The 15,734-nt window shown below is 41.5% G+C and overlaps 2 protein-coding genes across 3 annotated transcripts in view; both read right to left on the bottom strand.

Annotated features, from left to right (window-relative positions):
- The window catches only part of LOC109487169 (clustered mitochondria protein homolog), a 30,675-nt gene extending 30,356 nt beyond the window's left edge, over positions 1-319 (bottom strand). For both annotated transcript variants that reach the window (XM_019791152.1, XM_019791153.1), the window contains exon 1: positions 145-319. In XM_019791152.1, the coding sequence (XP_019646711.1) occupies positions 145-283 (139 nt within the window). In that variant the 5' untranslated portion in view covers positions 284-319. The remainder of the gene's footprint in view (positions 1-144) is intronic.
- A 2,122-nt stretch (positions 320-2,441) lies between these two features.
- LOC109487181 (proline-rich protein 36-like) lies at positions 2,442-15,339 on the bottom strand. The gene is made up of 6 exons (XM_019791166.1): positions 15,081-15,339; positions 14,618-14,801; positions 14,184-14,225; positions 13,883-13,994; positions 6,924-7,104; positions 2,442-6,584 (listed from the first exon to the last, which is right to left on the bottom strand). The coding sequence occupies exons 1-6, from the start codon at positions 15,145-15,147 to the stop codon at positions 4,753-4,755; spliced, it is 2,418 nt and encodes an 805-aa protein (XP_019646725.1). The 5' UTR covers positions 15,148-15,339; the 3' UTR covers positions 2,442-4,752.
- Positions 15,340-15,734: the final 395 nt, after the last annotated feature.

Below are 15,734 nucleotides of genomic sequence, written 5' to 3'. Positions count from 1 at the left end.
CTTTGATGTATTGAACGATTTTGGAAAGGCCGTGAAGTCTTGTATAACATTTGAAACTGGGTGCGTGACTAGCAAAGGCATCGGCGCAGGCATGCCGGCCTAGCTAGTACTCGCTTCGCAAACGGCGAAAAAAACGCAGCTTACCTTCGATTTTTACCGAACCGACGAGCTTGGCAACTTTCTGGATCCCTCCCTCATCTCCCACCTCTTCTTGGACGGGAGTAGGGGAGCCTGAATTGTCGTTTCGTACCACGGAATCGCCGGTCATATCTGTCTGCTCCATGCAGGATGCAGGCACCAACTGTACTGGAGTGAACTCAAATGGCCCCACGTGTAAATTACATCCACCGTACGACGTCATCACTTCCGCCCTTATATGGAGCGAGGGTAGTCCAACCAGGGCTTTCCGAACGGCCTTCAAAAGGGGGATGGGCTCTTAGAAATTATCTTTTGGTGTGCCGATTTTGTGTGATTTTTGTTCAGATATGCCTGAAAGACTGAAATACAAACGGACAGGAAAACACCGAATGAAAATGGGCATGAGCATTCGAGCATGTATAACGTCCTTCAAAAGGGGATGGGCCAGCTACGAAATATCTGATAATGAACCGATTTAAAAATTTTTGTGATTTTTGTTCACATATAATTGAAATACCTCAAGGACAGGAAAGCATCAAGCATGTAAAAACGTCTTTCAAGAGCGAGGGGGATGGGCCTTACGAAATACCTGATAATGAACCAATTTTGTGAGACTTTTGAGATAACTCGTTAATTGTTATGCCTGAAATACAACAGGACAAGAAAGCGTAAAATGAAAATGGTCATGTATGGAGAATGAACTTGGGAAAGTTCCAAATAATTGTATTTTTCTATAAAAGCACCCGTTTTTACAGGCCCTTTCCTTGCACGCATGCACATCTCTTCTATCCTTTATCCAAGAAAATGAGGAACGGTCCTTTCACAAAATCGTTACCAATTTCCTCGGCGATCCGGTTGGAAAAAACCAAGGAGTGTCCTTGGGCAAAATCTAGGCCACGTTCACTTCCGAAAAAACGTAACACGTTATGGGAAAAGCGGCCTCTTTCAGAGCGTCAAATAAATGCAGGTTGCGGTTAACTGTTAGCTGTTTCATGTATTCTGCGTAAGACGGTCACCCATTTGTTAGAACGAACTTTTATCTACGTTTTGCATACGTCAAAGATGTGTGAGACGTCATGATGAATCAAAAGCTGAGAAAAGACACCAAAACATAAGCTAGCTATGGGCTCTACGTTGAAACTCTGACGTACATGTGCTGACCGAATCTTTAATACCCCCACCGAATGAAGTCACACTTGCCATACGTAAAATCTAGTTCTACAGCTATGAATGGCCTTTATGAACTAAAAAATCAGTACAATTTAATATTGGCATTATTGCAAACTTTTTTTTTACCAAACCCTGCATTTCCCGTTTTCACATGATAGTTTAGCTAGCAGGTCCTAAATGAAAACGACAGTCGTTTGAAATAACTAGTATTTCGCTGATATATAAACGTAAGCAATTGCTACCATTATCTGAGGACTCCCGCCTTCAATAGCACTAATCATGTTGAATCGAAAACGACAGCCAGTACATCAGAAAATCATTTGAAGAATCGGTAGACTTGCGTCATCGGATAAAAGCGGCAACATAAAACCACTCACATTAGCTTTTCGGCCTTAACCTTCGTTTCATTGTCAGCGTGGACATGAGCACGTATGACCAAGGACGTTACATGCCACTAGCACTTAAATCTCCTTGGTATGACGAAGAAAATTACATAGAGGCTTTGCATTGACGTCATGATAATTATCAAATGAATCTTGGCGTTCAGATTTTGGCGGGATAAGTTGATTGTATAGTAGTATGTTGGCAAGTGACAGGTATACACTGCATTGCGACATGTGAAAAGCCTGTATATCTCTATCTATATTAATATGTCCTTGGTATGACGCATTTTGCCATTGTATCAAGAATCATCTAGCCTCTACCAGGCTTCGGGAGGCGACTGGGAAGAGTAGAAATCGGCCAAGGGAGAGGCAAACTGTTCTCTCCAGCAGACCAACTCCCCTGGCATGCTACCTCTATTTGGCCGATTTCTACTCTTTCCAGCCGCCTCCCGAAGCCTGTAGGGGTGACGCTAAGAAACATCACTTCCAACACGGAAAAACACAAGAAGAGGGTCGACCGGTCCGGTCGAACAAAGCGCTCTCTGTCGACGGTTTATATTATTGCAGCGACTTCCTTTCTTCAATTATAATATAGGCGCTCTTGCACTTTTAAATGTTTTGTGCACAGCAAATATGGGAAGAAATAAAATGCCAGGAAAACTTACACTGAAGGACCCAAGTCAAATAATTCACATTAATGATAGAATTACTACACACATGTTTGAAAACAAAGAGTTCTTTAATTTTTCCAGTTCTGACATGAACAGTTATGAAAGCACGACCAGTGCCTGCCTCCATCCATTGTTATGTAATACTACATGTACTAATATACACAATCACATCCACACAAATAGAAAAATAGGGACATGGCCAGGAAAGAAGTGACACAAACAGGTATTATACACATAAAGGTGGCAGACTTGGTCTCTGTCAAGCCTTCTCAAATACACCATAATTAGGCAAAGACCTTGTGAACAAATTGTTATTCATTGCACAGGATAATTTCCATGTTTTAGGTTTAAATATGTCTCTTATATAAGGACTATCAATATCCATTTTACTCTCTAAACATGAACATATTTAATAGTTAACATGGGGCTATGGATAAAAACAAGGGGATCAGGTATAACTTAAATAAGATAGAAAATAGAATTTGACAGTTTTTGTACACGATAAGGCAAGAGATATACACTCTTTCAAATTTTCTTGCATTTTCGTCCTAAAAATGCCTCTAATTCATGATACTTTTCTAATTACAGTAATATAAGTGTATTCTATACATATATGTAAATAATATATATACATCCCACATGCAAATCTGTATAGAAGTTGTGATACGCCTTAACGAAATACACCACACCACTATAAGAATGTTACATGTGCTTTACAACTCTGGAAAATACTCATTTGTGCTACATGACAGAAATGCTTCAAATGTATTAGTTGACCACTTTCAAGTCAGTACCCGATACATCTTTTCTGCAGTGGACATACATATTAACCGTTACCCCCTGACTTTGATTAAGTACACTGGCATTGGATATTCTACCCTTATCCTCCCATATAAACTTGTCATATTCTTGCAGAAACTTGGAACCCAACAGACAGCCACAAAGATTAGCAACCCCCTTCATTCTGTAATGAATACTGTAATTCCTGTTTTTTTTCACGGCACTTTTATGTTCACGGTTTTCACGGTCACTTCTGTACCACAAACTTATCATTACCGTTAACAAATAACTTACTGACTTTCTTTTTTCTGCACCTGCCACCACCGTGAACATATAGTTCCGTGAACGCCTCTATTTTTCTCAGACTACACACTTTTGTTACTGTGAAAATAAAGTGAATTACAGTAGACAACATGTATGTTGATTTCACATAGCTTGTTTACCTTGGTGACATCAGCATGATCATATTCTCAGGCACTTACCAATGATTCTATTGGCCTTCTGCCTTCTGACACTTAAAATTCAAACAGACACAAAGTTGCCATGTTAGACGTCAGTAGTCTTTGTACAGTTTGTACTATCTATATCAAATCCACATTATTCAAGTAGAAAACTGTCATCCATCCCAGTCCTAAGAGACAAAAAACTCCACGATATCTTGTAGTATTCTGAGTATACAGTATTCTTTCCTTATGTAACACTACAGACTAACTAATATGTCTGTATTGCGTAATGCTTGATATTACAAAAAAGACAATGTTTATTTTAGATTTGAACCCCAAAGATAGTCACAGAAATACCAAGGGCATGTAAAGACCATATTTAAAAAGATATCTCTTCTCTTTTGTTTCATTTGAGGATTTGTGTAACAAACACTTTCTGGTTTTGAATCACTGGAAGAGCAGCAAGATGTTTAAATTTAATTTTCTATTCTGAATTTGGCATAACCCTTGCTAGTTGGTGAAACAAAAGACGTTGCTATAAGTGTGCTCAGCAAAAGACATTTCAAGGTACATTTGTACTGAGAAAACAAAGACTGTGACTGTTGCATGGCACTAAATGGTACATTGTACATTGTACTACATGGTACATTGACAGACTGTAACAGAATACCCTTCAACTTTTCAAGTAACTGTTGTGCTGTAAAATGCTGCTGGTATCTGAAAGAAGTACACTCACATAGGGTTCTACTTGTTAAAAAGCAGTTTGAATCTAGTAATGCTGGAGAGACTCTGTCTGAACATTTTCCAAGTCAACAGAACAATCATAGACAGGAAATGAGAGGAATAGGCAAGATTTGGGTCCAAGAAATTTCTAAATGTACTGTAAATAGATATTTCAGATATAAAGAAATTACTTTCAATACCCAATGGTTTTGTCACATACAAATCTTCCTGTTTGGAAGGATGTTAAGTCTATGTACATATTGTATATAATCAATAGCTTCGCAACTTTTACATGCCTTTATAAAATTTGACATTCTGATATCAACATACTGGCTTTGACAAGTTTTAAAGCTACGTACTCAAAATTTTTTCGACATTCACAAATACATCTGCACCAGACTATTGCTTCATGAGACCATAAAAATGCCTACAAAAGCACCTTCATCATAGGTTTTTACTGGTGGTTACTACTGGATGTGTAGGGGGTGCCACAAACGATGCAACTGTCAGAACTGGTGCAGGTACTGTGATGGCAGCCATTGTCTGTCCAGCCACCGCCTGCGCCGGGGGTTTCGCCAAGGCCGGGTGTGCGGCCGGGTGGACGTTGGCCGAGACCGGGACCGGCGAGAATCGCGTCGTCATGGTAACGGGGGAGATGTGTGGCGAGGTTGCCGGGAGGGCCATTCGCGTGATGGTGGCTGGGAGGAGAGGGGCAGACATGGGTAAACGTTGGGTGGTGATGCTAAGGGGAATGGCCGCCGCCGCCGTGCCGCCAAGTTGAGTCGGAATGATGGTCGGTGGAATGAATGAGTGTAGCGATCCGTGCGGAACCGCGTGGGGTCGCAGAGAGGTCAAGGTCATGGTAGGAGAGATGTAGGGAGTGATGGTGATGGGTGTCGTGTAGGTGACAGTAGGGGTGTTGTACAGGGAGGCTAGGGTGATGGGGGTCATGCGAGTTAGGCTGGCGATACTGGCCATGGGTTGGGTGGGGGGCAGGCCGCCTACACCGGTATGAGGAGAAGTGCCTAGGTGTGGGATCGCGCCGCCGGGGTGTAAGCTGTGCTCAGTTCTGGCGTCGGCAGCGTGCGCTGCCACCACGTGAAACTGGCTGGGGTGGAAGGCTTGCACGGCCGTGTGGTTCATAGTGGGTCTACTGAGGTGCTCAGGCTTTGTCGGTTCGCTGGGTAGCGACGCCTGGATTGCGATACTGGCCATACTCGGTCCTGGTCTCCTTGGCGGCTCTTCCTCTTGCGGTTTCTTTTCTGTTGCCTCCTCGGGCGTCGCCTGTATTCCTACAGCTGCAGTCTTTTTAGGAGGCTTATTGGGCACAGGTATTGCCTTGGTGACTGGATGATTTGCATCTGGCTCTTTCACCATGGTTTGCATTCTGACTTCGGGCGCCGGAGCTAGTGCTACTCGGACCTCGACCGGACCTGTTGGCTGTGGTAAAGTCTGAAACGCCATGGTACTTTCCTTGTTCATGAAGACCTGTTGAAAGGCACCGCCACCGCCACCTTGTCTCAGTATAGACGGTGGGGCAGCAAGCTTTTCTGCACTGCTAGCAGCACTTGGTGCAGTGGTGGGCTGTTTCTCCTTTCCTACGACATTCGGCACCACTTGTGTTGGCGGCTTCACTTCGGTTACGACTGAGAAAGAAACTCTTTTTGTAGCAGTTGCTGCCGTTGCGGCTTCAGTCCCGTCCTTGATAATTGTGTAGGGGACAGTTGCAGCCTTGACATGATTATACAAAGGGCTAGGGTCCTTGACAGTGACAGCGGGAACTGTTGTTTTACTAAGTACGGTATAGGGTGCTGTCCCTCTTACTAATGAGTACGATGCCGTTGTTTCTTTTACCACAGTGTAAGGTGCCGTAGTTTTGCCTACAACGGCGTGCGATGGCACCACTTCTTTGAAAATTGTATACGACACGTTTGCCTTTTTCGGCGGAAGTGTCGGCAAGCCAGCAGAGGTCTGTTTCGACGCGGCAGACGGTGGTGATACATTCTCCATTGCTGCTCCAGAAGTAGTAGTAGAGCTAGCCGCGATGTGGTCCTTTTTCAGAACCCGGTACGGACTGGATTCTTTGATGATGGTGTAAGGCTGTAGGGCGGGTTTCTTGATGACCGTGTAAGAGGGCGTGTCCTTTGTAGGGAGGAGTGAAGCACATACGTCCATGGGAGATGATGCAGTTGCCCCGCCCGCTGAAGAGGTGACGGCAGTCGGGTGCCACAGCTTCTCCTCCTCATCTTCATTGATCTTCATGTTGTCTTCACCCTCTGGAAGGGCAGAAAAAAAACAGCAAATGGTAAGACACAGAAAATTGTACCCGAAACATCGGACCAAAATCATATCCAGTTGCTTGAAACTTTTTTGGCATAAATTGCATGACAGTTTTGGAAATTTTATTGTATAGAAACAGTACTGTTTTGTTAAAAGTAACACTGGTAACATGCTAACATTGTAACAATAAATTAATCACAAATCTCCACAAACAGAAGAATAGTACTATTTCTCTCTTAATGTTACTGTAATTTTACTTCAGGTGACTACAATTCAAAATATAAAATGAAATTCTGCTATATGATAGAGCAATTTCTGTTGTATTTTGTTTCTACCTGAGGCTGTAGAAGTGGATGCCTGGTCGTCGTCGTGTGTCCACGGCGGAGGTTTCTCCTGATTGTCCAGCTCCTCCCGTAACTCCATCTTCAGCTGGGCTATCCGCTGCTGCGTAGCGATCTTCTCTCGTGCCAACCGTTCCATCTCATGTTCGTATTCCTTCTCCTTTCTTTTCAAGGCCTGGAAGATAAGAAATCAACACATTCAGTTAACAAATGCAAAGCCATGTTGTGATGGTCAAACTACACCAAAAGAAAACATTGTTTTTGTTCTGTTTCTTCTTCCATACCATAATGTTAACCTTCGTAGATGATCTGCTCTGTTAATTCTTAATCAAAGACATTCACATATGGAGTCTAAATCATTCCTACTATAAAATTGCAACATTATGTAACCCAATACCAGTTACCATGGTGACAGATGGTCTGGTTCAGGTCATTGACCAGGTCAGTGTTTGGAATGGAAGAAGATTAAAAAGTAAATGTATACAGTTAAGAAATGCAAAACCTTGTGACCACGTTGTCATAGATAGTCCACTTGCACATATTTTTGCTGTCTGCTTTACAAGTGGTACTCTTCATTCAAGGCTTCATTTTATTTTTGACATCTTTTAGGTATTTTTATCAGGTTTTCTTTTTTGTATTGCCCCATCTTTTTTTTCGGCCAGCCAAACCAATATCCATATCCAAGTGGCATATCCAATATTGGATATTGCCCCGTCCATTTCTGTACTGTACTGTATATGTCGCCTATTTTGATACCATCTTGTAGCCAGCAAAAGATTTCTTTGGAGATGATAAAAATTTATACCTTGACCTTGTGTCTAACCAATCCACAATAAAATCTTCTCCTACTATACCTTACATGGACACTTTCGACATGATGCACTTTCTCTAAATCACATGACAGTCAGTCATTTGTACCACAATGGGAGAAATGAGCTGAGCACGGTGTATTACAGAAAAGTGGCAGAGGTGCGTGTATGTGCACGTGGGTGTGTGGAGTGCTGTACTGCCAACCTGGTGTAGTATTTTCTGGGAAAATCCATCTGGCATGGAATCCCGCTCTTTCAAAGAGCCATCCCTGAACATGACACCTCCTACGTCACAGAGCCATTAACTCTCATCTTTGACGTCAATCAAATGCGGATCAATACAAGAGCACTTTACTGGTAAGACTTCTATTGGCACTTCAGACGTCAGCCTGCAACTGGCTCAGACCCAACCAACTGTACACTTATTCCTTACTGGTTTGTAAAGGGTGTATTAGAGACCAATGTGAAGGTTCAAAGTTATTTCTGGAAAAATATTAATGGCTTATCGGATGAAGTATGATATAACGGGGACGTTATGTAATAGGCATTATGACATTTCACATTGTGCTGGCTCCTTAAACCATGTCTTTATTCTTGAGCGGTAATATTTGTTGAGATTTGTTCGTTCGTTTGAACTTGAAACGGTTTAAGCTCAAATTGGCCTGCAGGCCGCTTTTCTTTAAGGCAGGTCTCAATTAGATGCTCTCTGTAAAACACTGGCAGAGGGTTGCACATAACAAATGCTTTAAAAGCCCTCATCCTGGTTAGAAATGGTAAAAAGCAAAGCTTGCCAACATGCAAGGATGCCATACAGAGTCTGCCTGAAGCCTACTTGACTGCTATGTGTGTGCAAGGAGTGAATGTGAAAGGGTAGTTTTCATCTTTTTATTATGGCCAAACAAATTTGATATCAGTTAGTCAAAATATTAATACCAATTGTTACAAAATAATCAACAGGATACAGTTTTCATAGGAAGCTTGAGACTCCCTGGGCAATTCAAATCCATTATCCTGGTAACAAAACAAAATATATCTCCTGTTATGTTATGTGTCATTTGCGGTGGTAGAAATACCAGTACTTGTTTTCATGTCAAAATTTTGTTCTGCACTTAAAAAAAACATATGCAAATACATTATGGCATAAATAATATTGCGTGTTGACATTTTACATGCAATTTGAAAAATAAATGAAAAATTACTAGTATATTATATTATAGAGTCAGCAATAAAGTCTGCAAAATTGCAGGTAATACAATATTAAAATGTCTCTGCAACATGCAGGCTCCAGGTGGGTATTTCTAACATTGCTTTGTAAAATCAACATGGACACTTTGGACTGGGCCCAACATTTTCAATGACCTATTAATATCATAGAGTCAGAAGTAAACAATATCATGCCGACACAATTGAACCCCTAGCTTGATATTTGTCTACAAAACTGCAAGTTGCAATATCAAAATGTCTGCAGGTCAGTATTTCTTTCTAACATTGCTTTGTGACGGCAACGTGGACAATTTGTATTGGGCCCAACGTTTTCAATGACATATTAATATCATAGAGTCAGAAGTAAACAATATCATGCCGACACAATTGAACCCCTAGCCTGATATTTGTCTACAAAACTGCAGCTTGCAATATTAAGATGTCTGTAACATGCAGACTGCAGTATTTCTTTCTAACATTGCTTTGTGATGGCAACGTGGACAATTTGCATTGGGCCCAACGTTTTCAATGACCTTCCTGAGGCACTCTTCACTCATTATCAGAAGTAAACACAAAAGCTCTTAAACTACTATGCGAACACCATTGAATCCCTAGGATAATTCTTTTGTAGGTAATGCAATATCAAAATGTCTCTGCAAAATGTGGACTGCAGGTGCAGCATTTCTTTCTAATACTGCTTTGTGATGGCAACGTGGACAATTTGCATTGGGCCCAACGTTTTCAATGACCTTCCTGAGGCACTCTTCACTCATGATCAGTAGTAAACACAAAAGCTCTCAAACAATACTACGCAGACACCATTGAATCCATATCCTCATTTTTTTCAGTCTGCAAAATTACATGTTGCAATATTAACATGTCTCTGCAGATTGCCTGTACATATGTATTTCTAATACTGCTTTGTGATGGCAACATGGACAATTTGCATTGGGCCCAACGTTTTCAATGACCTTCCTAAGGCACTCTTCACTCATGATCAGAACTGGCACGCTGCCAGCTGACCTCACAAGCCCCGATCTGATTGGTCCCTCAGCACCAGGGGTCACTGATCACTGACCTTTATGTAACGTGTCAATCACTTGTTGGGGGGGAGGAGCCATTTAAGAGCCATGATGACATACTTTCCAAATAAGGACATGCCTACTTTGCTAAGGGTCAAAATGAATAACAAGGCATACTCCTGTTTGCATGTAAGTATACTTGCTGACATGTTTAGAGCATATACAGCCATCTCTGCGATCCATGCATTCATTATTTAGGAACTACCCTTTTTCTGTAAGCATGTGCTGTTGCAGCTCACAACACATGCAAAATGTTACTTGCACCAGACATATTATACCTACACCGTCGAGTTCATTCTCATTTCGAAATCTGGATACATGATTTAGAAAATCCTACAGTACAAAAACAAAGACACTCTACCATATATGATGATCTATACTATATTACCTCATTCCATATACCATCTATTTGCAACACACAAATCCTTGATTTCCAGTTTATTCACCTTAACATCCACATAAAATCTGCAATTTGTCTGCACTGTAAACCGGTACATTGCCCTGGGTATGCCCATGCAGATTCCTGTTTAACATTTGCGCAGTGCATAACATTTGCGCAGTGCCGCCTCAGTGCAGCTGGCCTCATGTAGAAGCATGAGCTACATGTGCTGTGAGCTCACGTGGCCGCCACCCTGCTACCTCATTATGCAAGGAGGCTTGTGATAGGCCCTGGAGAGGTCATACGTCCGCTCTGATTGGCTTGAGTACACGGATCGAACCAAATGTGGGCTGTTGCGGGGGTAGCCATGACATGACAAAACCATACATCGAGCAGCTATCTTTCTGGATTTTTCTGTAGATATCCACTGAATGCCTCTATAGATATAAAAGCCATTATCAGAGACCTTTTCTCACTGCAAACTTGAAATTCAGGGAAGACTTAAATGAAACTGGTTATTTTCCAAGCCTGTATATCTACAGACACTACTGCAGAATATCAACATAACATATATCACGTCTGAACATGGATGACTTATGAATTTTACATGCAGCTAAAATGTTGCAGTTAGACATAGCTTAAAGCAAAGGTCCGTCTATATGGGGTAGACGTCATACCTGAACCCATAGGATGATGCAAGACATGTTAAAAACAAAACTACCACATATCTTAGGGATTCTTACGGCTGTGTTTTCAACAGAAGGTTTGGCTTAGTAAAGACAACCACTGTCATGTCTTGTTTCCTGTAGAAATGGCATTCAATTCCTATTCTACAAAATTACCAGAAGGCATTCAGCTAGAGTTTCATACAAATTGATGTAGATATGTTATTATGGACAAGTAATCTAACATTTCGTGCAGGTTGCATAAAGATTTAGACAGAAGACTCCAGTAAGGGACTTTGGTCAAAGGTTACAAAAGATGGTCATTTTACATTGTAACAATCTAAACATGTTGTTTAACGAAAGCTATTGAAATTATCTAATCTTAATTTCACATTAGCATACTTGTAATAATACCCAACTCAAACTTCTGTACATATTGTAAACAGACGTAGAATTTTGTGTCTATTTGGCAAATAATTTACAGCTGTACAGCTGATGACCTTTGTAGACATTACGGCCTGACCTTTTTGTGTCTATCTGTTCTTTCCTGATAATGTAGGTCATTTTGATCTATCCCTTGAACAACAAAAAGGAATTTTTGATGGACTAACGGAAAAACAGGAAGCCATGTCCACTTGAGTGAATCATACTTCCCTAGAATAAACTACATGTAGCACTTCATTGTAGAAACTTAATTTTACTGAACAGTGAATACACCAATGTCCACTACATCCAATTGCATCAACTGCAGAACAAAATCAGACTCAGTAAGGCCACTTCCACCCACATTGTTCGAACACATCAAGCAAGAGAACTGCATTACCTGTTCCATTACAATTTGTTTTCAACCGACTGCCCTTTCTCTAAAACCCGAGCAGTGTGCCAACTGATCTGACATTTAGAAGTAATCCTCTGTGCATGGTGGGGAAAAGCAACCTGTCCCTAACCTTTTGAGTGGGTGTAAAACTTGGATTCCTACCTGCTTGCATAACTATATAATGTTTTTATGTTTTATACACACAAATTGAAAACGGATAGGTGAAAGGTCTATCCTTGCACTTTCGAGAAAATTCTTAGGGCAAGAAAATGGGAAAAAAACTGTGGTCTGCGGATGAAAATGATTCACTCAAATGCATATGGCTGATATGGTGGAAAAGATCTTCTTTTCCTGTCGGGGTTTAAAAAAAAAATACACTACTGTCATATCAAAGTATCCAACATATATGAGGTGTTATATAAACCATACAAGCTTAACTAGCTTACTGGTGTATACAAAGGCAGAATTCATTTATTGGTTAGGCAGCAGGAAGTATAACTATGATCAAAGGTATCAACTGGTAAGGTTTGCAACCAATTAGTGTTACCTTACATTTGTCCAGCTACGGAAGTGACCTGATGAATCTATAATGAACCACACCAGATAAAAGGACAAGAGAAGAGCAATGAAAAATACACCAAGACATGGTGTGACCAGGAAATGGCAGGTGAGAAGAAGCAGATGGCATACTGCTCTGGATCAAACCCTTCCTTAGAGCTTCAGATCCTTATTCTGTTACCTGCAGTAAGTGATCAGTAACATTGATCCTGATATTTTTAAGCCTGCAAATTATTAATAATCTTTAGATAGTTTTCTGATCATTGCAGGTGTATATTTCAGGCCCTGCCTAACTACTAGTACTAGTAGTATGCCAAAAAAAATCTTGTCAAATATCGTAGCATCTGTTGGCAACCATAACCTAATACCAGAGTTCAAATTAAAAGGGTATTGAGGTAAAAGTAAAATGTAAAACACCTACACATAAGGACCCAGCATTACCATATGGGTTGCACATTTCTAACAGATATCTCTCAACTTGTTGCAATTTACCAACACATTCTCAACCTGGAATCTGCATTGAACTGCAACTATCAGTTATCGAAAAAGCATTACACAGACATTTACACTTTGTCTGATGCATAGTGCTCAGAAACCGATCAGAGTTTTGAAAGTGCATGTTCAAGAAAGGGTTGAATCCTGGAGGGACATGTCTGCAGTTGCTATGTATCTTCCCTGATGCTTGCTGCCGTTGATTGATTGATTGATTGATTGATTGATTGATTGATTGATTGATTGATTGATTGATTGATTGATTGATTGATTGATTGATTGACAAGATAATAAAAGCCTTGCTAATTACGAAAGCATGCTTCTCTGTGCTTGTCTGGGGAAAGCATGTTACAGGGAACATCAACATTCTCATCACATCAGTGGAGTCATTCAATATTAATAGGGACTTCCAGCTCTGTCTGGTATGACAGAAACACACTCTGCAGAACGAACAAAGCTAGCATTGATGTATTACATTTCCATTTGTGTATAAAGACACACTGTAGTGTATGATGACGCTTACAAAACTGCTTCTACATAACATATCAGGAATCGACATCCTTTTTTCTGCATACCTGTACTGGTGCAGGTAACATTGAATATTACCTGCACCAGACAAATTTTACCTGCAATACTAAAAATTTAGGCAATATGCAACATACTAGACTCTTAAGAGATCACTGACATTATTGTTTTTATAATAGGTGGTTATAGCCAATTCAGCAAATGAAAATCCACATACACACCTACATTTGTATTATAATATACCCCAATATTAAACCCAGTACACGGACCAGTGCAGGTTAGGTGCAGGTAGATATCAGGATATTCTACCTGTACTACGGTGCATATGCACCCAGTATTTCGAGCCCTGCATAATAGGATCATGATCTATGATGTCTGCATTCTACGAGCCCAGAAGGCCAGAAAATGGTTTTAGAAATTCACCTGAATGTAACGAAGGGCACTTCTCAGAATGCACAAGTTGGACGTCTTCTTGTCCTCCATGTTTGGTATGTGCCGTTTTAGGACCTCAAAACACTCCTTCAGATGGGCCCGCCTGAAAGAGAAGACAACAATATTTTGCAAAAAAAAAGTTGCATGATTGCAGGCCTGAAATTAATCGAAAAATGCATGTAAAAGGGATTGCAAAATGACAATCAAAATCAGTATGCATAGGTGCCAATAGGGCCAATCAAATGTGTGTTTGCAAATCACAAATGATTGATCTAATAGCACATTTACCAACCTATTTTTTTCTAATTTGTTGTGTACTTCTCTGGTCCCATATCTGAAACGCAAATGAAGTGTCAATGCCATAATCATAATGCATTTATCTTATTTCCCCCAAATATTGCAACACATGTTGCCACATTCTTCGACCACGTGGCATTTACCCGCCAAAAATATGCATTTGTTGTTGTTGTTCTTCAGTGTAACCTTTACAACGTTAGCACAAATTATACGGACGATTCTGGTGACGCATGTCATCATGTGTTCCATCTAATATCCAAAGATTGCGATAAGGCATCGGTATGCAACGTGTTGGCACGGAATTGTTTGCATAACTGTTGACAATCGGATGCTCCGGCCGCGTGGCCGAGGTCGGGAGGGTAAACAAGGATCACGTGAGAGAGACCGGCCCGGGCCAGAGGGGGGCCGAACCCGCCCCTACAGACTTACCCGCCACTTCGCCGCTTGCCATCCTTCTCTTCCTCGGACTGTTGCGAGGACGATGGTGACAGCGACTGCTTGAGCTCCCTTTCCTCAGCTTTCTGTGACTCGCTGGCATCGCTGGTGACCTCCTCGCTGTCCCCGTTGATGCCACACGGCTCCGGTTTTTCTGGTTGCTTCTCCTCTGCCTCTCCTGCGAAAATTATGGGCCATGACACGACACGTCAAATCTTGGGCCATTACTTGATCTGGTACACTCGACTCTTCCTAACATACGTGACAAAATGTTTACTCCCACTAAAACCACACTCCCCACACGCACACCACAGGAAATAAAATCACACCAACAGACCACAGGAAGATGCGATCACCGCTCCAAAAATATTCCACCGTGGAAAATCAGCCCCCATTTTTGGATTAGACAGACGCAGGGTGAAGCGAGCGCGCGTCCACCATAGCATGTGCTATTTACCACGTGCTCCGGTCTGCGCCCGAAGCTCCAACCATTCCGCCGCTTGAAGCAACGTCTCCAAACTCATGGCCGTTCTGTACCAAAGAGCACCGGAGGAGCATCCAGGGGACCCCGATCTTGCCTCTCCCCCCGCCAAACACCTCGAAACGTGGGTAAAAATTGAAACAGAGGCGGAGGAATCCAAGAAGGCTCGCCCCAAAAAACACCAAAACACAGGCTCGCCGCTGAGCGTGCTGGAAATCGATGCTCTTCATGGAGGTAGTTGATTGATGCCTCATTAGCCTCTCGACCAATCAGAGCGCTCGATCTGGGTGGAGCGAAGCACATGGTAGATGGTATTTAGCTGTTCCATCTAGAGGAACCTTCCCTATTTGCATATCATTATGAGCGCACTTTCAAGGGTTTGCAACCAAACGCTGGTATCTAGCATACAAAAAGCCATATTTTGTATCTTCACTTATAGATTTTTTGACATTATGATGATTATTTGCTACATGGGTTGGTTATTTGCAACAAATCTGTAAAGTATTTCTTGAACAGATTGGGAGGATGTTATACTGATGGAACAGCCTGCCCGGGGCAGCCATGTCAACACTTGTCACATGCGTCAATAACCACATGATACTTTGCATATGTATGTCGTCTCCAAATGAC

The sequence above is a fragment of the Branchiostoma belcheri genome, unplaced genomic scaffold, assembly GCF_001625305.1.
Source record: "Branchiostoma belcheri isolate BF01 breed outbred unplaced genomic scaffold, Haploidv18h27 scaffold86, whole genome shotgun sequence".
NCBI lineage: Eukaryota > Metazoa > Chordata > Leptocardii > Amphioxiformes > Branchiostomatidae > Branchiostoma > Branchiostoma belcheri.
Note: the sequence above shows the minus strand (reverse complement) of the source record. Positions and strands in the feature narration are given on the sequence as shown.